The 24,257-nt window shown below is 39.2% G+C and overlaps 1 protein-coding gene across 2 annotated transcripts in view; it reads right to left on the bottom strand.

Moving 5' to 3' along the window:
- The window catches only part of LOC133634244 (multiple PDZ domain protein-like), a 137,801-nt gene that overhangs the window by 71,222 nt on the left and 42,322 nt on the right, over positions 1–24,257 (bottom strand). For both annotated transcript variants that reach the window (XM_062027368.1, XM_062027367.1), the window contains exons 14-20: positions 22,697–22,843; positions 14,095–14,280; positions 13,859–14,020; positions 13,257–13,466; positions 8,099–8,254; positions 6,228–6,345; positions 505–703 (exon numbers count right to left, since the gene is read on the bottom strand). In XM_062027368.1, the coding sequence (XP_061883352.1) occupies positions 505–703; positions 6,228–6,345; positions 8,099–8,254; positions 13,257–13,466; positions 13,859–14,020; positions 14,095–14,280; positions 22,697–22,843 (1,178 nt within the window). The remainder of the gene's footprint in view (positions 1–504; positions 704–6,227; positions 6,346–8,098; positions 8,255–13,256; positions 13,467–13,858; positions 14,021–14,094; positions 14,281–22,696; positions 22,844–24,257) is intronic.

Below are 24,257 nucleotides of genomic sequence, written 5' to 3' on the forward strand. Positions count from 1 at the left end.
GACCACCTGAGGGCACCACAGACTGTGAAAAAACCCTTCTTTTTTTAAAAAAAAGAAGCCTTTTTTAGATATATGTGTGCTAGGTCTAGCTATTAGGCTGTTGTAGTTTTTATTTTATTTGTATTACTATTTATTTTACTTTGGCAGCTATTTGTGGTTCTAGCATTGTTGTTGTTGTTGTTGTTTTTTTAAATGCACTGTAGCGCTTTGAGGTTGTTTGCTCAATGTTAAAATCTATTATTATTATTATTATTCATCAATCTGGTCCACTTCAGGACTTTAGACAATGGAAATGTTGACAATCTAGTCCAGCAGGTCCGGGTTAGCTTATGCCTCGTCCCTGGCTTAAACCGTGAGTTGGTTAGGGTTAGCATGCCAATACAGTATTATCTGTGCAGTCCTGGATAAACTGACCCCCCTTAAAGCTCCCGTCACACGCAGGATTCTCACAAGAATGAGGCACAAACACAAGTGTGTTAAACTGAATGTGATACGATGCCTCACCTGACCTCTGGCCCGATGACAGAGTTTCTGCGCAGCATGGACCTGGCCATGGCGTTGCTCAGGTTGGACGTAGTCTCGTTGTTGATGGCCAGTATGGCGTCGCCCGGCCCGAGTCGGCCATCTTGGCAGACAGAGCCCCCGGGGGCCACGCTGCGCACCAACATGCCTGAGCCGTCCTTGATGGCGCTCACCGACATCCCTGCCAACACACACACACACACACACACACACACACACACACACACACACACACACACACACACACACACACACACACACACACACACACACACACACACACACACACACACACACACACACACACACGCCCAGGTTAGTGGCTAATGCTGCGTGGACCAGACAGTAGCCCAAACACACACCTGACCGTGGCATCATCAGCATAATGGAGGGAGACACTAGGCAGCTTAACACACACATTCATGATCACACACACACACACACACCCACGGGGGTCAAAGGTCACAGGTGAGCAGAGGGGTAGCACATGCTGCTTTGCACAAACACTTGAATGCAGCTTGCTGCACGAGGCGGATTACACCAGTGGGTAAATAACACACACACACACGCACGCACACACACACACACACACACACACACACACGCGCGCGCGCACACACACACACACACACACACACACACACACACACACACACACACACACACACACACACACACACACACACACACACACACACACACACACACACACACACACACACACACATTCTCTAGACCTGATAAAAAAGCCTCCCTCTTTAGGACCAGCCTTCCTAGATATTTAAAGAAGTGTATTTACAACATTAATAATATATACATACTATGTAAATATAAAAAATCCTGTTGTGAAAAATGAGTTCACAAGAAAAAGGTCATAATTTCACAAGAAAAACTTAGAATTTTGGCAGTATTATAATAAAAGTTGGAATTTTACTCAAGGCAAGTTCAAATTTTACAAGAAAAACAGAACATTTGTGCAATATTATGATAAAAGTTGGAATTTTACTCAATAACAGTCGCAATTTTACAAGAAAAGCTTAAAATGTTGGCAATTTTGAGAAGAGTCGTAATTCTACTCGACAAAAGTCACGATTTTATCATAAAAACAAACATTTTGGCAATGTTATAAAAAATAATTGTAATTTCACTTGGCAAAATGATGACAAAAGTCACAATTTTACTCCAAAAATGTCACTATTTTACAAGAACAACCAAAAAAAAAAGGCAATATTGTGATAAAAGTCAGATTTTTATATGACAAATGTCACCATTTTGCATTCAAAAGTAATAATTTTACATAAAAAAGTAATCATTTTCCGAGAAAATATTGCAATATTACAGAAACAGAAAAAATATGAGAAATTGTTCCCAATTTTAAAATAAAAAAATTGACACATTGTGAGGATTTTTCTTTGATTTTGAATTTTTCGTTTGTAATTGGTTTTTAATCTTCATTATTTACTTCAAGTTATTACAGTCTGTCTCTATATACATATTTATTTTTAATTCATTGTGGCCAAATTTCTTACACACACTTGTTATTTCATATGTTGGCCAGAGGGGGAGCACTTCAAATTTTTATACACACTTGTTATTTCATATGTTGACGGTCAATTTTTTTGGGACCACCCTCATTTTGATAGATGTCACCACAAATGAGACATTGTCTATTAGATGCAATGTTATTGATTTATGTCATCACTTGTTCACACCTCCTCATATGGAAGATACTTTTCCTTCTTCATGTCTCAAGACGGCTATAAATACGAGAACACACACACACACACACACACACACTGTCTCATCCACCACACTATGGTCGTACAGAATTTGGAGCCGGTCAAAGAAATGACTGCTGATTAGTGATCAAATGAAGGTTTTATTGTGTTTGATTCCAATGACAATACAATCATAGTGCACGGGACAAAAGAGAGAAAACACAAGTCATAATGCTAGCAAACATTGTGAAACACTGCTGTCACACCATGCAGGAACTAATACAACTAAGTTATTGGAAACATATTTCTAATGAGCAAGGCAAGTTGCTAACTTCAAGTGAGAGTACACTAATCACACACACGTGTACTACAAAGAAGTACTGCATTGTACATGTAGGAGCTGACAGACTGCAATATAATATCACACTTTTATCAAGAAAACAAACACACATGGAAACTATGTTCCCTCTAATGTGTGTGAGCAAGCATTGAGTGGAGCGACACTGTGGCCACGCCTGCAGCACACCTGACTAAATAACAACGTACTCTTCTTCTTATTACGATCAAAAGACAGCAGTCATTTCCACGACATTATTTTCTAATAGAAGTGTTTTGGCCCACTTACAATGACAATAACATCAAACAGTAACCTTCACATGTTGCACAATGAGATGTAAGCATGGGTACATTCCTGTATTATATATATTTTATTAGTATTTATTTAATATAATAACAGCATTTCATGATTGATATTCATAAATGAAGATTCTTAATAAATGACAGTAGAATATGTGATTGGTAAATCATAGTGTAACCACCTGGAATGTGACACATTGAGTGTGGTGTTGGAGTTGTCCCACTTTTTCTGTGTCTGTAAACGCATCACTGGCTAAGTGCCTTATGTGCATGTATAGCGAGCGGGTGCTGTTGACAAAGTTGCTTTTGGTCTGATTTGTACGGCAGAAAATGAGCCGTTTTGCTGGATAGAAACTTTATTAACAACATTTTGGTCGTGTGTTTCAAAAGAGTTTTGCTCAGTAAAGTGATGATGGAAGTCATGTCAATAAACAAGATTTCCAAATACTCTGTGAGAAGTGGACCGGAAGCATTAACTCCACAGGTGTGCTATGCTGCCACCATCAAAGGGGAACAAGGTGATGACCAAAGAACCAGAACAAAGTCCAGGCTATAAACCGCTACTTTTTTTCCCCTGAGGCTTATACAAAGGTGCGCCTTATGTGTGGATTTTTTGTCCCTGCGTCTTATACAAAGGTGCGCCTTATATGTGGATTTTTTTTTCTGCGACTTATACTAAGGTGCACCTTATATGTGTTTTTTTTTTCTTTTTTTTTCTGCGGCTTATACAAGGGTGCGCCTTATATGTGGATTTTTCCCCCTGTGGCTTATACAAAGGTGCGCCTTATGTGTGGATTTTTTTCCCCTGCTACTTGTACAAAGGTGCACCTTATATGTGGATGTTTTCCCTCTGCGTCTTATACTAATGTGCGACTTATGTGTGCTTTTTTTTCCCTGCGGCTTATACAAATGTGCGCCTTATGTGGATTTTTTTCTTCTTCTGCGGCTTATACAAAGGTGCGCCTTATGTGTGGATTTTTTCCCCTGCGGCTTATACAAAGGTGCACCTTATGTGTGGATTTTTTCCCCCTGCTGCTTGTACAAAGGTGCGCCTTATATGTGGATTTTCCCCCCCTGCGTCTTATACTAATGTGCGACTTATGTGTGCTTTTTTTTCTTTCTTTTTTTCTGCGGCTTATACAAAGGTGCGACTTATGTTTGGATTTCCCCCCTGTGTCTTATACAAAGGTGCGACTTATATGTAGATTTTTTTTCCCCTTGCGGCTTATACAAACGTGCGCCTTAGATGTGCATTTTTGCCCCCTGCAGCTTATAAAAAGGTGCGATTTATATGTGGATTTTTTTCCCCTTGCGGCTTATACAAAGGTACGATTTATATGTGGATTTTTTTTTTCTGCGGCTTATAAAAAGGCGCAACTTATATGTGGATTTTTTCCCCCTGCATCATATACAAAAGGTGCGCCTTATATGTAGAGTGTTTTCCCCTGCATCATATACAAAGGTGCACCTTATACGTGGATTCCCCCTGCGTCTTATACAAAGGTGCGACTTATGTGTGGATTTTTTTCCCCTGCATCTTATACAAAAGGTGCGACTTATGTGTGCATTTTTCTTCGCCAGGGGCTACCTTATGGAGGGGATTAAACAAATGTACTAAAATGATCCACTTGGAGGAGCAAACTTATTTTCAACATACAAGGAAGAAGAATCCTGATAAACATCTTGAACTTTATTAGAAAAGGATGAATGAGGACATCAATGACTTCCGTTTTGTTTGATCCGCCGTTTTACTGCCATCTTCCAGACACCATTTGGTAACAGTTAAGGTATGTAAATACATTTTCTGTGTGAATAACTCACGTCACAACATCTATATCTGCGTCTAATATATGGACACATGTTTATTTTCTTCTACAATTTAGTGGGTGTGGCTTATATACCGGTACGCCCTATAGTTGGACGCTGTACTTACTGACCTGGAAGCACTTTTATTGTGTACATGGTGTAATGATAAGTGTGAGCAGTAGATGGCAGTCGCACATAAGAGATACGTGTGGACTGCAGGTTGACGCCGGTTCAATAACCGATGCTAGCAAGGTAAGCAAGCAACAAGAAAAAATGTAAATGTTCCATTGAGAATATAGAACATTACAAACGGCACTCAAACATCTGTCAAAATGTTTTGGTACGACTTTGGTAAGCTACGAAGTCGCACCGCTTGATGGCTTGTCGGAGCATTACGACTACCATAGTCAGACGTACTGTGCTTCAACATATGGTATTATTATGGTGTGTGTATAAGGACGCCAAAATGGCCCCTATTAGGAGACATTATCTGGTGTTTTGTTTCGCAATATTATGCAAAGCTAACTTTTCTTACCTTCTGGTACCTGCTGATGTGTTTTGGGGATCTGCATAAGTCCTGAAAATGTTCCTTTTTCTCTATCTTCTTGTTATGTGACATTCATCATTTCTAATATAACGTAGTGTAAAGTTCTTACTTATGTCTTTCAGTAGATCCGCTATGGACGTGCTAAAAACTAGTGGTACATCTAAGATGACGGGGAGAAGACGATGTCGAAGTGGAGGCACGTAAATAAGAGCGCTCACAAAGAAAGACGGTGTGTAAAACATCATCCACGCAACATTTTGAGCAAAGAACCACCGTGACATGTTGTGTAGACCAGTGTTTCTTAACCGTAGGGCCGGGGGCTCATTGTGAGGCCGCGAGCGCCCCCAGTGTGTTTCTCAGCTGTGTTGTAGTACACTTTGTCACCACTTGTGGCAGTAATGGCATTATCAAACAAAGAGTAGAAGTCTGGAGCTAACTAATTTCTTAAGCGCAAAAATGATGACTAAAGTGGGGAATTTTCAATTTTATTGACATTTTATTATTATTAATCATTCATTTGATTAAAGTGTCTTTTATGACCGCATAATTCTATGTAAATGTATTTTTCATCAGTTTTTATGAGCCTTTGGTTTGTGGTGTATTTGATGAATATTTATTTGGTAATCCGCCTGACCTAAGCCTTGGTAATATTTGTTGTAACATTTGATGTCATTTGAACTGTAAGTAGGTTAGATGGAATATTTGAATATGATTTTCAGTGTTAATGTTTGAGTGGGCCCCGGGTCTGTCTGTAGTGGAAAAGCATGGACCCCCGAGGTCAAAAGGGTTAAGAAGCCCTGATGTAGACCACAAGGAGACATACCATTCTAATGCGCCTTATGTATGGAACCAGACCTTATACTGGTGTGTGCCTGATAGTCAGAAAAAAAGGTATTTCTAGCTTCACCACTCCTCCTCCGGGCGGGCGCCCATGAAGGCGGTGAGCGCCATGTACACACACCAAGACGCCGTGGCCATGAGTAAGACGGAGGACATACCAAGGCTACGGTTGCCCCGGACAACGGTGATGGTCTTCTCAAAGCCGGTGCCAGGGGGCGGGGCCGAGAGCGGGCCCTCCTCGTCCATGGCGCCGAGGCGCTGATGCGGCGGGACTTCCTGCGTGCGGCAAAAAGGTAAAGAGGATGAGCCAGCGAGCAAATAGACAAGGTGACATCCATGACTGTGACCTTTGACCCCTTCTCTCGGTTCTATCGCCTGTTCAAGGTCACTGAGGACACACCCTGCTAGCTAGTGTGGCTGTGCGCTAGTGCGGTCCTTAAGACGGATGAGTTAACAGGTCTTGATTTTTGGCTCACTGGCTAGCACTGCTCCTCTAAACACTTTGGGCCTGATCTACTAAGACACAGATAGCAGATACACATACATACATATATACATATATACATATATATATATATATATATATATATATATATGTATATATATATATATATATATACATATATATATATATATATATATATATATATATATATACATATATATATATATATATATATATGTATGTGTATATATATATATGTATATATACACATACATATATACATACATATATATATACACATACATATATATACACATATACATATATATATATATATATATGTATATATATATATATATATATATATATATATATATATATATATATATATATATATATATATATATATATATATATATATGTGTATATATATGTATGTGTATATATATATGTATGTATATATGTATGTGTATATATATATGTATATATATATATATATATATACATATATATATATACACATACATATATACATACATATATATACACATATATATATATATATATATATATATATATATATATATATATATATATATATATATATATATATATATATATACATACATATATATACATACATATATATATATATATATATATATATACATACATATATATATATATACATACATATATATATATACATACATATATATATATATACATACATATATATATATACATACATATATACATATATATATATATATATATATATATATATATATATATATATATATATGTATATATATATATATATATATATATATATATATATATATATATATATATATATATATATATATATGATGAGTAACTTTATGTTCCAAAGAGACATGTTTGTACATTGAAATAAAGATAACAAACATGTTTGTACATTGAAATAAAGATAACAAACATGTTTGTACATTAAAATAAAGATAACAAACATGTTTGTACATTAAAATAAAGATAACAAACATGTTTGTACATTAAAATAAAGATAACAAACATGTTTGTACATTGAAATAAAGATAACAAACATGTTTTTACATTGAAATAAAGATAACAAACATGTTTTTACATTGAAATAAAGATAACAAACATGTTTGTACATTGAAATAAAGATAACAAACATGTTTGTACATTAAAATAAAGATAACAAACATGTTTGTACATTAAAATAAAGATAACAAACATGTTTGTACATTAAAATAAAGATAACAAACATGTTTGTACATTGAAATAAAGATAACAAACATGTTTGTACATTGAAATAAAGATAACAAACATGTTTGTACATTGAAATAAAGATAACAAACATGTTTGTACATTGAAATAAAGATAACAAACATGTTTTTACATTGAAATAAAGATAACAAACATGTTTGTACATTGAAATAAAGATAACAATGCTCACTATTGATGATGTGCACGTGCTACCACCACTGATTCTTCATCTTTCTATGGTCATATTTCCCATCATGCACCTGTGGTAAAGGACGTATTGGATGCAGCTGCAGTCATGGTGGTGTGACCTACCGTGTTGTTGTTGTAGTACGGCCTGATGAAGTCCCGGTCCAGCGTGCGAGTGCCCGCCTGGGCTAGCACGCCGTCCTGAGTGTGGCCCTCGCCATCATCACAGGACGCCCGCGTGCTCCTCTCTGAGATGGGCGTCAGTCCCCCGCAGAGTTCCAGCTGGCGGCACACAAGAGGTGGAGGTGAAAAAAGACAATTCCAAATGTGTTCGTCAGACTCAAAGTGAGAGAATGAAGAAGAAGCTGGCAGTGAATTAGACACCTGGCCCTCCTCCTTCTGGACTCTCTGGCCATGAAATATTCACGGGACCTGAAACTGGACCCACGCTCCCAGTTACTAAGTCACAGTCCACTAGTTACTAAGTCACAGTCCACTAGTTACTAAGTCACAGTCCACTAGTTACTAAGTCACAGTCCACTAGTTACTAAGTCACAGTCCACTAATGAAAGTTCTTACTTCATTAAATATATACATAGTATGTCTTCCTGATCTCTCAAAGACCAAGGCAAGGTCATGAAGACCACCATTGTCACTCCCATGTTGAGAAGCAGTCATCAGTAAAATACTTCATCTTCACTAACAACAACCTGGCACTCTAGACAAAGTAACACAACAACACTGCAGCACACACACACAGGAAATGGATTAGTGATCACCAAAATAAAAGTACACCTGTGGACTGAGATAATCACAGTTGTATTCTTGAGGGGACTATTTAGGTGTAAACAGTGTCAGACAGGGCCTATATGGGCCTGACATTCTCAAATGGGTCTGACATTCTCAAATGGGCCTGACATACTTGTATGGGCCTGACACTCTTGTATGGGCCTGACACTCTTATATGGGCCTGACATTCTTGTATGGGCCTGACATACTTGTATGGGCCTGACATACTTGTATGGGCCTGACACTCTTGTATGGGCCTGACACTCTTATATGGGCCTGACATTCTTGTATGGGCCTGACACTCTTGTATGGGCCTGACATTCTTGTGTGGGCCTGACATTCTTGTGTGGGCCTGACATACTTGTATGGGCCTGACATACTTATATGGGCCTGACATACTTGTATGGGCCTGACATACTTATATGGGCCTGACATACTTGTATGGGCCTGACATTCTTGTATGGGCCTGACATACTTGTATGGGCCTGACATTCTTGTATGGGCCTGACATTCTTGTATGGGCCTGACATTCTTGTATGGGCCTGACATTCCTGTATAGGCCTGACATACTTGTATGGGCCTGACATACTTGTATGGGCCTGACATACTTGTATGGGCCTGACACTCTTATATGGGCCTGACATACTTGTGTGGGCCTGACATACTTGTATGGGCCTGACATACTTATATGGGCCTGACATACTTGTATGGGTCTGACATTCTTGTGTGGGCCTGACATACTTGTGTGGGCCTGACATACTTGTATGGGCCTGACATTCTCGTATGGGCCTGACATACTTGTGTGGGCCTGACATACTTGTGTGGGCCTGACATACTTGTATGGGCCTGACATTCTCGTATGGGCCTGACATTCTTGTATGGGCCTGACATACCTGTGTGGGCCTGACATACTTATATGGGCCTGACATACTTGTGTGGGCCTGACATACTTATATGGGCCTGACATACTTGTATGGGCCTGACATACTTGTATGGGCCTGACATACCTGTATGGGCCTGACATACTTATATGGGCCTGACATACTTGAATGGGCCTGACATACTTGTATGGGCCTGACATACTTGTGTGGGCCTGACATTCCTATTTGGGCCTGACATTCTTGTATGGGCCTGACATTCCTATTTGGGCCTGACATTCTTGTGTGGGCCTGACATTCCTATTTGGGCCTGACATTTTTGTATGGGCCTGACATTCTCGTATGGGCCTGACATTCTTGTATGGGTCTGACATTCTTATATGGGCCTGACATACTTGTGTGGGCCTGACATTCTTATATGGGCCTGACATTCTCGTATGGGCCTGACATTCTCGTATGGGCCTGACATTCTTGTATGGGTCTGACATTCTCATATGGGCCTGACATTCTTGTATGGGTCTGACATTCTCATATGGGCCTGACATTCTTGTATGGGTCTGACATTCTCATATGGGCCTGACATTCTCATATGGGCCTGACATAAATGTTCCTACACTTTGAAACATGCGGCTTATAAAACGGTGCAGTTAATTTATGGATTTTGTATCCATTGACATACTCATAATGCAAATAGCTTTGAAAAAAAAACAAGCAGGACACTGAAAATGCGTATTATTGCTTGTGCTACGGCGCCATCTTTAGGACGCGTTCGCTCACGGCAGGTACTGCTGTGTCCTTCCATTTGGTGCTTTCAACTGGAAGCACAAGTGCCGTTCCGTCTTCTAGCCGTCCATAGCGTTTCTACTCGTATGGATTCTTTGTTCATCACGCCAAGCAGCGTTTGTAAGATTTACAATATAACTAAAACAATTCTCAATTACTAAACCGTCCCATGTGTGATGTCTGTAGGAGTGTTTTCCTATGTGCCATTGTGATGTAATGAAGCTAGCGTTGTTAGCATGAACTAATATGTAGTTGTTATTATTATTAACTTACAATGGCATTCTTTTTGTATTGTTGTCACTTTCACCAATTCCTCAGTAAATTCACCAAAACGTCAGCGTTGAGTTATTGAGTCTGTTTAGCCGATTGGAGAGCTAGCTCGCGCAGCTAGTGGGTCCATGACCATGACTTCTGTTTTGTTTGATCAGCCGTTTTACTGCCGTTTCGAAACAATTAAGGTAAATATTTCTGTGTAAATAAATAACTCATTTCCCAACGTATATATCTGTGTCATAGTCTGGTGGAGCTAATATGTAGAAAACAATTATTTGGCCTAAAATGTAATGGGTGTGGCTTATACACGGGAAACTACGGTAAATGTACACCAAAACATATCAAATTAAAGCTGCAAGCAGCGTTGGTCGGGTCCGCATTTTGGCTGGTGCTAGTCCTAGGTGTCCCAATACTTTAGTCCAGTGGTAGTCCTGAGTGAGACCTACATAGAGGTTTTTGTTGCATGTCTCTACGATATTCGTACTGGGAGTTAGAGGAAGTTGTGTCTCGTGTTTTTTTCCTAGGTGCTGCGGCACAGTGGTTCTTTTCTTTGAAGGCTCGTAAAATCAAAACAGTAGCACTTATTAAAACGCTTTCGCCAACTTTTAATCAGAAGGGTTCAATCTCTCTCCTGTAGCAGTTTGAAGCCAAAACGACAAACGCGCTCAGAGGAGATAATGTTTGATGTTTGGTGACCGCTTTTTAAAAAAAAAATTGTTTTGAAGTGGGGATATCAAACTTCCTGTTGATTTTTGCTGAAGGATGTCAATCTATGAAATGTAGGTCTAAGTTAAACCTACGTAGAGGTTTTTGTTTCATGTCTCTAAAACGTTCCTACCGGAAGTTACAAGCAGTTTTGTCTGTGTTTTCCTCTGAGAAGCCGTTTTGTCTCTGTTTTACCGTATTTCCTTGAATAGCCGCAGGGGCGTTAATTTAAAACCTCCTGTCACTCCTGCGTTTACCGGAAACCGGCGGGATGGCCGTGCATGCGGTAATTATTTTAAAACCTCTTCTCACTCCGGCGTTTACCAAAAGGAATCCATAAAATTTAGGCGTGCGCTTTGAGTGTGATGTAAGCAATACCATCATGAAAAGTACATTTAATTAAAAAAAACGTTATTATGGTCTTACCTGTACTTATAAATGGAGTCCATTTGCAGCTCCTTCTGACCAAAAGCATCGATAACTTGTTTATAGAAGTCTTCCTTATTTTCTTTCTTCAGTTTTAAAAGTCTCTCTGTCTCGATGGAGATATTCCTTTAATTATTACCTCCTGCTTCCATTGAAAGTCCAGTTTAGAAAACTGTTTTATTTTAGATACCGGTATGTAATCCTCCATGTTAAAAGTTCAGGCAGAGGAAAAAAAAAAATCTCTTGCTGCGTGTGTTCACTTCTTCTGCAGTACCGAAAGTCGCAAGAAGGATCACTAGCGCCCTCTACCACCAGGAAGCGGGAGTCATTTAATGACTTATACAGTATTTGACACACGCAGCTACGGTATATTAATAAAACATAGCTGCTTACTGTTCTCTTTAGCATACTGTACCGGTATTCAATAGCTTGGACCTTAAATCCTACTTTATCTTTTTTCCTTTGTGCGATTGTAAACTACTAAAAGCAGCTTCCTCCATTTTCAAAATGAGGACAGGTAAAGCGTCACTCGTGACGTAACGAATTTGACCCGGTGGAAGTTCTAGACATATGCTAAATATTTTGCGAAACGAGTTTGACCCAGCGAAAATTATAGACATGCGATAATAAAATTAATATTTTGCGAAACGAATTTGATCCAGCTTCAATAATAAACCGGCGATAAGGCCAAGCATGCGTTAATTATTTTGAGAAACGAGTTTGACCCAGCAGTAATTCTAGACGTGCGAATACTATATTCCCTGCGCCAATTCAAGGAAATACGGTATTCAAAAATTGCGCTAGAGCGCAATTTTGAGTTTCGGGGTTCGGTTTTTTTTAGATCGCAATTTCCACCAGTCCCGATGTGTGTAAAAAGTTTGGTGAGTTTTGAAGTATTTTAAAGGGGTCAAATTACAGCTCAAAGAGGCAAAAATAAGTGTTTTTAGTCATTTTTTGTGTTGAAGGGGAAATTGCCAACTTCCTGTTGGTTTTTGCCCGAGGATGTGAACATATGAAATGTAGGTCTAAGTGAGACCTACATACAGGTTTTTGTTTCATGTCTCTACGACCTTCCTAGTGGGAGTTACAGGCAGTTTGTTTTTGTTTTTTTCCTAGGGGGCGCTAGAGCGCAATTTAAATTTTTGGGGTTTGGTTTTTTTACTAAAGTGTGCTGTCCCAGTTTTTGTATGTGTGTAAAAAATTTGGTGAGTATGTTAAGGGGGGCAAAGTAGTGCGCAAAGCTGCGGAATAATAATCAACCTTACAATTTCAATAGGTTCCTTTGTACCTGTATAAAGGACTCCCTGTGGGAGTCCTTTATACAGGGTACATGCGAACCCTAATAATCTGGACCACAAGGAAGCGTGTTAAGAATAGAAGCGTCAAAGGTCTCCTTTAACGATAAATCAAATGAATTCTTCTGGACATACCGGCAGCGGTTTGGCAACACCGATGTGCACGGGGCCGTAGCCCGTGGACTTGAGCACGTGCACGGCGTAATCCAGACTGGAGCCTTCCAGGTCGCACTCGTTGACAAACATGAGTCTATCCCCGGGGAGCAGGCGGCCATCTCGGTCAGCCACGCCACCCGGGACCAAGGAGCGGATCACCAGAACTGTTTTGGTGGCGTCCTCCGGATCCTGGAAGACGGAGGAATGACACATTTTTGGAGGAAGATGAAAGGTCTCCTCTCCAAACAAATAATGCATAATAAAAGCTCTGGCTTCATTTCCAAGCGGCGATGTCCCCATTTATATTTATTTTTAATTGTGTTATCAGCCAGAGCGATCCTGGGAATAAGGCTTGTTTTGATCATATTTTTACAATCTCTGCAACGTTTTCCTCCCACAGTGCAACTGTGGTTTCATCTTTTTCAGGAAAAGTTTTTAGCCGAGTTTTGCAGATGAACTCTCCTTTGGACTTCCACAAAGGAACCATTGCTTTCTCTTGTTTCCTGCACTCTGATGTTCTAAGACCGCGGCTTATTCCTGTCTGGTCTATTTTTAGAGAGGCTCAGGGGCACGTCTATTACCTGGTAGTCCAGGATACTGAAGCCCAATCCCGACTCGCCTTTCTCCAGCTCTACCACCTGCGCCCCCCTCTCCCACATGGCCAAAGGAGGCGACATGGGGGGCACGCCCCGCTTGGTGATGTCCTCAGCTGTCGGGCAGGGGATGACGCAGCCCTGGTCCAGCTGTGACAGCACAAGGAGAGCTGGCGCTAGACGAGCCATTGTCATGGTTACATCTGCATATTCCCACACTTCACCTTGTCATTGAACTCAGCCAGCAGCTCCTTCAGGGTGAGCTGGGCGTCCTCCTCCTCGTCCTCCTCGCTGTCGGGGATGGCGGGGGGTGCGACGCGAGAGCACACCAGGTACACAAAGAGAGGCAGCTCCTTCAGGATGTTGATCACCTCCTTGTGTGTCTCTCCTATGAGTGGGATCCCATTCACCTGGAAACAAGATGCACTCAGTGGGCGATTGAACATGCAAACATGAGCAAAGAAAAGCAGCATTTAAAGATGTTTTAGTTGACATAAATATACACCTCATTCATCCAAATGAATCACTATGTCTGTTTCAGTCACTATGTTATTTAGTCACTACCATACTTGCCAACCTTGAGACCTCCAATATCGGGAGGTGGGGGGCAGGGGATGGGGGGCGTGGTTATTTACAGCTAGAATTCACCAACTCGAGTATTTCATATATATTTCACATATATATATACACTACCGTTCAAAAGTTTGGGGTCACCCAAACAATTTAGTGGAATAGCCTTCATTTCTAAGAACAAGAATAGACTGTGGAGTTTCAGATGAAAGTTCTCTTTTTCTGGCCATTTTGAGCGTTCAATTGAGCCCACAAATGTGATGCTCCAGAAACTCAATCTGCTCAAAGGAAGGTCAGTTTTGTAGCTTCTGTAACGAGCTAAAGTGTTTTCAGATGTGTGAACATGATTGCACAAGGGTTTTCTAATCATCAATTAGCCTTCTGAGCCAATGAGCAAACACATTGTACCATTAGAACACTGGAGTGATAGTTGCTGGAAATGGGCCTCTATACACCTATGTAGATATTGCACCAAAAAGCAGACATTTGCAGCTAGAATAGTCATTTACCACATTAGCAATGTATAGAGTGTATTTCTTTCAAGTTAAGACTAGTTTAAAGTTATCTTCATTGAAAAGTACAGTGCTTTTCCTTCTAAAATAAGGACATTTCAACTTTTGAACGGTAGTATATATATAAATATATATATATATATATATATATATATATATATATATATATATATATATATATACTGTACATACATACATACATACATACAAACATACATACATACATATATATGTATGTATGTATGTTTGTATGTATGTACAGTATATATATATATATATATATATATATATATATATATATATATATATATATATATATATATATATATATATATATATATATATATATATATATATATATATATATATATATATATATATATATTTATTTTATTTACATAAAAGAAATACTTGAATTTCAGTGTTCCGGTGGCTATCCATTAGATGGCAGTATTGTCCTGTTTAACTTCTCCGTTCATGACGAGTATATCATTTCGGCCGCCGTGTTCAATGGAGAAGTCTGTTCTACATATTTACAGGCAACACACACCTTCCCCTTCGAACTGTCCTGGATGAACTGAAATTCTTGTTCCCATTCGTTTCGGAACTTGCCAGCGTATTTCTTCATCTTGCTCGTCGACGGCGTCGCCATGTCTGTAATGTCCTCGTTCTTCTGCTTCGTCTCCTTGTTGTGTGCGCAGTTGTGCACTCTACTCTCTAAAAGCCCTAGATGTTATGACGTCATTGGGCAGGCAAGCTGTTTATATTGTGGGAAAGCGGACGTGAGAACAGGCTGTCCCCACTCGGTCTCAGGTCCGCATTGAGCGGGAGGGGGCGTGGCCTCCAGCTCCGGCTGAATACCGGGAGTTTGTCGGGAGAAAATCTCTGCCGGGAGGTTGTCGGGAGAGGCGCTGAATACCGGGATTCTCCCGCTAAAAACGGGAGGGTTGGCAAGTATGGTCTGTTTCAGTCACTATGTTATTTAGTCACTACAGTAATTGTGTTCACATCCACAGGAACCACATGGGTTAGCCTACTCTATACAGTATTTACGACCTTACTAGTGTTCACTTCACAGCCACAGATAGTTCATCTACTTATTGACATTATTTACACATTACTTTGGCATTTTTGCTTTGATGGCTCTGACATGCGTCTTCCTGGCACATTTATGAGCAGCTTTCATTTTCATTTTAGTTTCTGCTTTAGTGGATTCTGCCTTGGATTTTTAGATCCAATTTCTGTCCCTTCGACTCCCTCTCCACTTTTAACTGCTCCAAAATGCAAAAATCATAAAGAGTACAAACAATGTTTATTCTATAGCCATTTGTGATTTATAGCATGAAACAACAAATATGTTTCAAAATGACTCAACTAGTCAACGTCAAAATATAAAGAGTAGAAATAATGACCACAATGTCAGCTACTGTCTTGTTGTAAAACACCGATTTTTAAGTTCATCATTTTTAATGGAAAACCGTAGTTTTTACCACTGGATTATCAAAAAATCATACTCATTACGGGAAAACTGTAGTTTTCGGCAGGTATGGCAAAGAGACGGATCAAGATATTAACACACATTGTAGGTCGTAAAAAACGAAGAAAAACGGAAAATATTTTTTTATATTTTTACAGAGATAAAAAATATGTATTTTCGACTATTGACGTAAAAATCACATGCCTGATTAAAGACGTACTTTAATAAACTTATGTTTTGTGTGGCCCTTAGTCTACACCCACACAAACCTCAAGAAGAACCAACTAGTCAGGGTGAGGCAGTCTTATTCCAAGTGCCACCATCATAAAACCAGATTTAGTTTGCATAAAATAATTCTGCGTGCAGGCCTAAGCCACACTTATAACCCCTTTTTCCCGGATCCCCATTGACGCTGTTGTGCCTTTTGCAGGCAATGGCTACCTTCTTCAGGCCATTGTTCATTTGTTTCTGCCATAAAACACTGCATAAATACAACTCATTAAAACCGTAATAATAACAAATCACAACCCCAACAATAATAACAATAATTAAGAGCTGCGAGCATCGTTAAGAGGGCCCTCGCACCTTCACATGAGTCGGCAGGCCAGAGCGTGTGGAACAAAATTAAGGCGGTTATCATTTTCCACCACAAGGGGGCATCTAATCGTGATCAGACCCCGACCTAAAAGCCTCATGTCAGTTTAGAAGGTGATCTGATCGCCTAAAGTGCTGTCATGGCAGTTTGATGGTTGATGGCGAGGAGCAGTTTTCGCCGCCAGACTCCGCCCACCACGAATGGGTACCAATAGGTACTGACCCATTCGGCACTTCAAGGTGTCATTATCACATTTTCTACCAATTCTGATCAATGTCTGAGTTTGTGGAGCCAATTCATGAATGTTGAAAGGATGGATATATATATATATATATATATATATATATATATATATATATATATATATATATATATATATATATATATATATATATATATATATGAGTATACACTAGCGTTCAAAAGTTTGGGGTCACATGTAAATGTCCTTATTTTTGAAGGAAAAGCACTGTACTTTTCAATGAAGATAACTTTAAACTAGTCTTAACTTTACAGAAATACACTCTATACATTGCTAATGTGGTAAATGACTATTCTAGCTGCAAATGTCTGGTTTTTGGTGCAATATCTACATAGGTGTATAGAGGCCCATTTCCAGCAACTATCACTCCAGTGTTCTAATGGTACAATGTGTTTGCTCATTGGCTCAGAAGGCTAATTGATGATTAGAAAACCCTTGCGCAATCATGTTCACACATCTGAAAACACTTTAGCTCGTTACAGAAGCTACAAAACTGACCTTCCTTTGAGCAGATTGAGTTTCTGGAGCATCACATTTGTGGGGTCAATTAAACGCTCAAAATGGCCAGAAAAAGAGAACTTTCATCTGAAACTCGACAGTCTATTCTTGTTCTTAGAAATGAAGGCTATTCCACAAAATTGTTTGGGTGACCCCAAACTTTTCAACGGTAGTGTATATATATATATATATATATATATATATATATATATATATATATATATATATATATATATATATATATATATATATATATATTAGGGCTGCAACAACTAATCGATTAAATCGATGAAAATTGTTTATAAAAATAGTTGGCGATTAATTTAGTCATTGATTCGTTGGATCTATGCTATGCGCATGCGCAGAGGCAATTTTTTTATTTTATTTTTTAATTTTTTATAAACTGCAACATGTACAGACAGATGAGAAACAATAATCAAAATAAGTATGGTGCCAGTATGCTGTTTTTTTTTCAATAAAATACTGGAAAGGATAGAAAAGTAGTTTGTCTCTTTTAGCCGATTATTAATCGAAGTAATAATCGACAGATTAATCGATTATCAAATTAATCATTAGTTGCAGCCCTAATATATATATATATATATATATATATATATATACATATATATATATATATATATATATATATATATATAGATACATACATACTTTTTGAATCGATTAAGAATCATTGCAAATACAAAATGTCATTTATTTGAAAATGTATCTTTTGACACCCCTGCTAGATATCAGTACCACAATGTGTTGTAATGTATTTGCTATTTCTACAAGTATATCTCCGTGTACAACATTCATGCACAATGCTCCTGTATTGAGTTTCACTCCTAACGTGGACATAGGGTAAAACGTGGTCTCTGAGGTGGGCGTGCAGGTTCTCCATGAACAAGAAAGTACATGCAGACATCGCTGGCCTGCTTTACAAATGGAGCGGAACCTCAGCGCTGTGAGCTGCACATCAAAGTGGATTTGGACAGCAGAGTTCTGCACCAGGCTGCACTTCTCACACACGCACAATTGTTGTTGTTTGGAGCGAGGGCGAGGCGTGGGTTTGGGAACTTGCACAGAGCAAAGTCTTTGCCCTCCAGTGCAGAAGAGAGCAGCCTCACACCACCTTCTCATTACAAGTGGCCTGCCTTCAGGGGAACTTGCTAAACCCAAGTTGCCACTACTGATGATACAAAAGTGTGTGCTATGGTGATGTCATCAACTCTACAAGAAACATCACACTTTCACCGGCCTAGACCGTGTCTGTCCTGCAATCTCTTTGCACGCTGCCTGCAAACACCAAGGCATTTGACTATTCTACTTCCTGTCCAGGGTCCCAGCAGGGGGCGCAGCACATCCCAGGTGAACATGCTAGTCAACCCATATGTGAGTGTGAGGAACACATGTCCACACCAACACTTTGTACTTTTCTAAAGGTGTTTGCATAACAATATACAAACTACACAAGCAGTGAAGTTGTCACGGTGTGTACATGGTAAATAAAAAGAGAATACAACAAATCCTTTTCAACTTATTTCAATTGAATAGACTGCAAAGACAAGATATTTCATGTTCACACTGACAAACTTTGTTCTTTTTTGCAAATAGTCATGAACTTAAAGGCCTACTGAAATGAATTTTTTTATTTAAACGGGAATAGCAGATCCATTCTATGTGTCATACTTGATCATTTGGCGATATTGCCATATTTTTGCTGAAAGGATTTAGTAGAGAAAAACGACGATAAAGTTCGCAACTTTTGGTCGCTGATAAAAAAAAGCCTTGCCTGTAGCGGAAGTAGCGTGACGTCACAGGAGCTAGTATTCCTCACAATTCCCCGTTGTTTACAATGGAGCGAGAGAGATTCGGACCGAGAAAAGCGACGATTACCCCATTAATTTGAGCGAGGATGAAAGATTTGTGGATGAGGAACGTTAGAGTGAATGACTAGAGAGGCAGTGTAGTGTATCTTTTTTCGCTCTGACCGTAACTTAGGTACAAGCTGGCTCATTGGATTCCACACTCTCTCCTTTTTCTATTGTGGATCACAGATTTGTATGTTAAACCACCTGGGATACTATATCCTCTTTAAAATGAGAGTCCAGAACGCAAAATGGACATTCACAGTGACTTTTATCTCCACGACAATACATCCTTGAAGACCTTTAGCTACGGAGCTAACGTGATAGCATCAGGCTCCAATGCAGATAGAAACAAAATTTTAAAAAACCCTGACTGGAAGGATAGACAGAAGATCAACAATACTATTAAACCATGAACATGTAAATACATGCTTAATAATTTCCAGCTTGGCGAAGCTTAACAATGATGTTGCTAATGAGCCATTGAAGCTAACTTAGCTACAGAGCGGCGGCGGGCGTTGTAGCTTTCGACGACACCCCGGCCGCCATCAGAGTCTGCAAGAAACATATATTTCCCCAAAGTTACGTACGTGACATGCACATAGCGACACGCACGTACGGGCAAGCGATCAAATGTTTGGAAGCCAAAGCTGTACTCACGGTAGCTCGTCTGCTATCCAGCTCAAACACAACACAACCTCCTGGTGTTGGTGTTGCTGCAGCCAGCCGCTAATACACCGATCGCACCTACAACTTTCTTCTTTGCAGTCTCCATTGTTCATTAAACAAATTGCAAAAGATTCACCAACACAGATGTCCAGAATACTGTGGAATTGTTCGATGAAAACAGAGCAGTTTGTATGGTGACACATTGGGTCCGAATACTTCCTTTGACCTTGTGACGTCACGCGCAAACGTCATCATACCGAGACGTTTTCAACCGGATACTTCCCGGGAAATTTAAAATGTCACCCGGCCGTATTGGCATGTGTTGCAATGTTAAGATTTCATCATTGATATATAAACTATCAGACTGCGTGGTCGCTAGTAGTGGCTTTCAGTAGGCCTTTAGAATTTAATGGCAGCAACACATGGCAAAAAATGCATTTTTACCAGTGTGTTACATGGCCTTTCCTTTTAACAACACTCAGTAAAGGTTTAGGAACTGAGGAGACACATTTTTGAAGTGGAATTCTTTCCCATTCTTGCTTGATGTACAGCTTAAGTTGTTCAACAGTCTCCCTTCTCATATTTTAGCTGCCACACATTTTCAACGTCTGGACTACAGGCAGGCCAGTCTAGTACCCACACTCTTTTACTACGCTGTTGTAACACCTGGCTTGGCATTGTCTTGCTGAAATAAGCAGGGGCGTACATGATAACAACATATGTTGCTTCAAAAGCTGTATGTACCTTTCAGCATTAATGGTGCCTTCACAGATGTGTAAGTTACCCATGTCTTGACCACTAATACACCCCCATACCATCACACATGCTGCTTTTTACACTTTCACCCTAGAACGGTACGGAAGGTTCTTTTCCTCTTTGGTCCACAGTTTTCAAAAACAGTTTGAAATGTGGACTCGTCAGACCACAGAACACTTTTCCACTTTGCATCAGTCCATCTTAGATGAGCTCGGGCCCAGCCAAGTGTTTCTGGGTGTTGTTGATAAATGGCTTTGGCTTTGCATAGTAGAGTTTTAACTTGCACTTACAGATGTAGCGACCAACTGTAGTTACTGACAGTGGGTTTCTGAGGTGTTCCTGAGCCCATGTGGTGATATCCTTTACACACTGATGTGGCTTTTTGATGCAGTAGCGCCTGAGGGATCCAAGGTGTGTAATATCATGGCTTACCTGCAGTGATTTCTCCACATTCTCTCAACCAGCGTAGATGGTGAAATCCCTAAATTCCTTGTAGAGAAATGTTGTTCTTCAACAATTTGCTCAGGCATTTGTTGACAAAGTGGTGACCCTCGCCCCCGTCCTTGTTTGTGAATGACTGAGCATTTCATGGAAGCTGCTTTTATACCCAATCATGGCACCCACCTGTTCCCAATTAGCCTGTTCACCTGTGGGATGTTCCAAATAAGTCTTTGATGAGCATTCCTCAACTTTCTCACTCTTTTTTGCCACTCGTGCCAGCTTTTTTGAAACATGTTGCAGGCATCAAATTCCAAATGAGCTAATATTTGCAAAAAATAACAAAGTTTTCTAGTTTAAACGTTAAATATCTTGTCTTTGCAGTCTATTCAATTGAATATAAGTTGAAAAGGATTTGTTGTATTCTCTTTTTATTGAGCATTTACACAACGTGAAGAGTTTGGTCGGGTAAAAGTGATGTTTTTGTTTTGTACCACGAGAAATGTGTCACGTTGTGTTCTTAGAAAGTATTCGTCTCACCTCTTGGTGCCTTGTTTTGTGTATTTGGGATCCCCCAAATGTGAAATCAAAGCATGGAGGCATGGCAGAGATATTTATAAAACAATCTTGCCCTCTTTCATACTTTCTCTAAACAATCTTACTTTTAGCATGAATAATTATATGTTGACTATTGTGGTTCAGGACTATGTCTCCCAGGATCAGGGGAGGAGCAGGACCAAGTAGCTGGAGAGAGGGAAGTCTGGGATTATCTGCTTAGGCTGCTGCCCCCGCGACCCAACCTCAGATAACCGGAAGAAGATGGATGGATTCAAGTTTAAAAATGTTAAAAACGAGAAAAAAATATTCAAGACATATTTTGGTTTCCCCCACATAGAACATCTTGTGTAAAGATTCTCCTGCTTGATTTCAGAATAAAATACTTATTTATACCTTAAAAGTCCTGCTAATTTCTAGATGTACAAATCTCAATTTAGGATGTTTTATCAAGTAAAATGAATAGCTGCGTAGAGATTTCATTTCACTTGTTTTTAATATTTATTTTCCTCAGATCTGGACTTTATTGCAGTGTGGACACAGTCTAAGACCAGAGAGTCAGCTATGTGAACCACCACATCACTTTGGTCAAAGGTCAACCAATACTTGCATGAATGTTTTCTTACCTCCAGGATCTGGTCTCCAGTGAAGATCTTAGTACTCTGGCCAACAGGACCCTCAGGTAAAACTGAGCACAGATAATGATGTCCTGCCCGAGCCTCCAGACTGATGCCCAGACCACTAGTCTCACTGAAGCGCTCCAGCTGGCACACCTGAAAGATGGAAACATGATCGTGGACCACTTTTTAACTGTTCATGTTTCTAACAGCACTGTAAGTACTACTTAGTACCCTTACTCATAGACTTGGACTGATCAGATCCACTCTTAGATTGATCACATCTAGTCTTACGCTTAGACTGATCAGATATAGTCTTAGATTGATCACATTTAGTCATAGACTGATCAAATCAAGTTTTAGATTGGTCAGATCTAGTCTTAGATTGATCAGATCCAGTCTTAGATTTAGATTTGTCACATCTAGTCTTAGACTTAGATTGGTCTGATTTAGTCTTAGACTTAGATTGGTCACATCTAGTCTTAGACTTAGATTGGTCACATCTAATCTTATATTTAAATTAATCAGATCTAGTCTTAGACTTAGATTGGTCACATCTAGTGTTAGACTTAGATTGATCTGATCTAGTCTTCAACTTAGATTGGTCACATCTAGTCTTAGACTTAGATTGGTCACATCTAGTCTTAGACTTAGATTGGTCACATCTAGTCTTAGACTTAGATTGGTCACATGTAGTCTTAGACTTAGATTGGTCACATCAAGTCTTAGACTTAGATTGGTCACATATAGTCTTAGACTTAGATTGGTCACATCTAGTCTTATATTTAAATTAATCACATCTAGTCTTAGACTTAGATTGGTCACATCTAGTGTTAGACTTAGATTGGTCTGATCTAGTCTTAGACTTAGATTGGTCACATCTAGTCTTAGACTTAGATTGGTCAAATCAAGTCTTACACTTAGATTGTTCACATCTGGTCTTATAATTAAATTAATCAGATCTAGTCTGACACTTAGATTGGTCACATGTAGTCTTAGACTTAGATTGGTCACATATAGTCTTAGACTTAGATTGGTCACATCTAGTCTTAGACTTAGATTGGTCACATCTAGTCTTAGACTTAGATTGGTCACATATAGTCTTAGACTTAGATTGGTCACATCTAGTCTTAGACTTAGATTGGTCACATCTAGTCTTAGACTTAGATTGGTCACATATAGTCTTAGACTTAAATTGGTCACATCTAGTCTTATATTTAAATTAATCAGATCTAGTCTTAGACTTAGATTGGTCACATCTAGTGTTAGACTTAGATTGGTCACATCTAGTCTTAGACTTAGATTGGTCTGATCTAGTCTTCGACTTAGATTGGTCACATGTAGTCTTAGACTTAGATTGGTCACATCAAGTCTTAGACTTAGATTGGTCTGATCTAGTCTTCGACTTAGATTGGTCACATCTAGTGTTAGACTTAGATTGGTCTGATCTAGTCATAGACTTAGATTGGTCACATCTAGTCTTAGACTTAGATTGGTCAAATCAAGTCTTACACTTAGATTGTTCACATCTGGTCTTATAATTAAATTAATCAGATCTAGTCTGACACTT

The sequence above is a fragment of the Entelurus aequoreus genome, linkage group LG18 (genome assembly GCF_033978785.1).
Source record: "Entelurus aequoreus isolate RoL-2023_Sb linkage group LG18, RoL_Eaeq_v1.1, whole genome shotgun sequence".
Lineage (NCBI taxonomy): Eukaryota > Metazoa > Chordata > Actinopteri > Syngnathiformes > Syngnathidae > Entelurus > Entelurus aequoreus.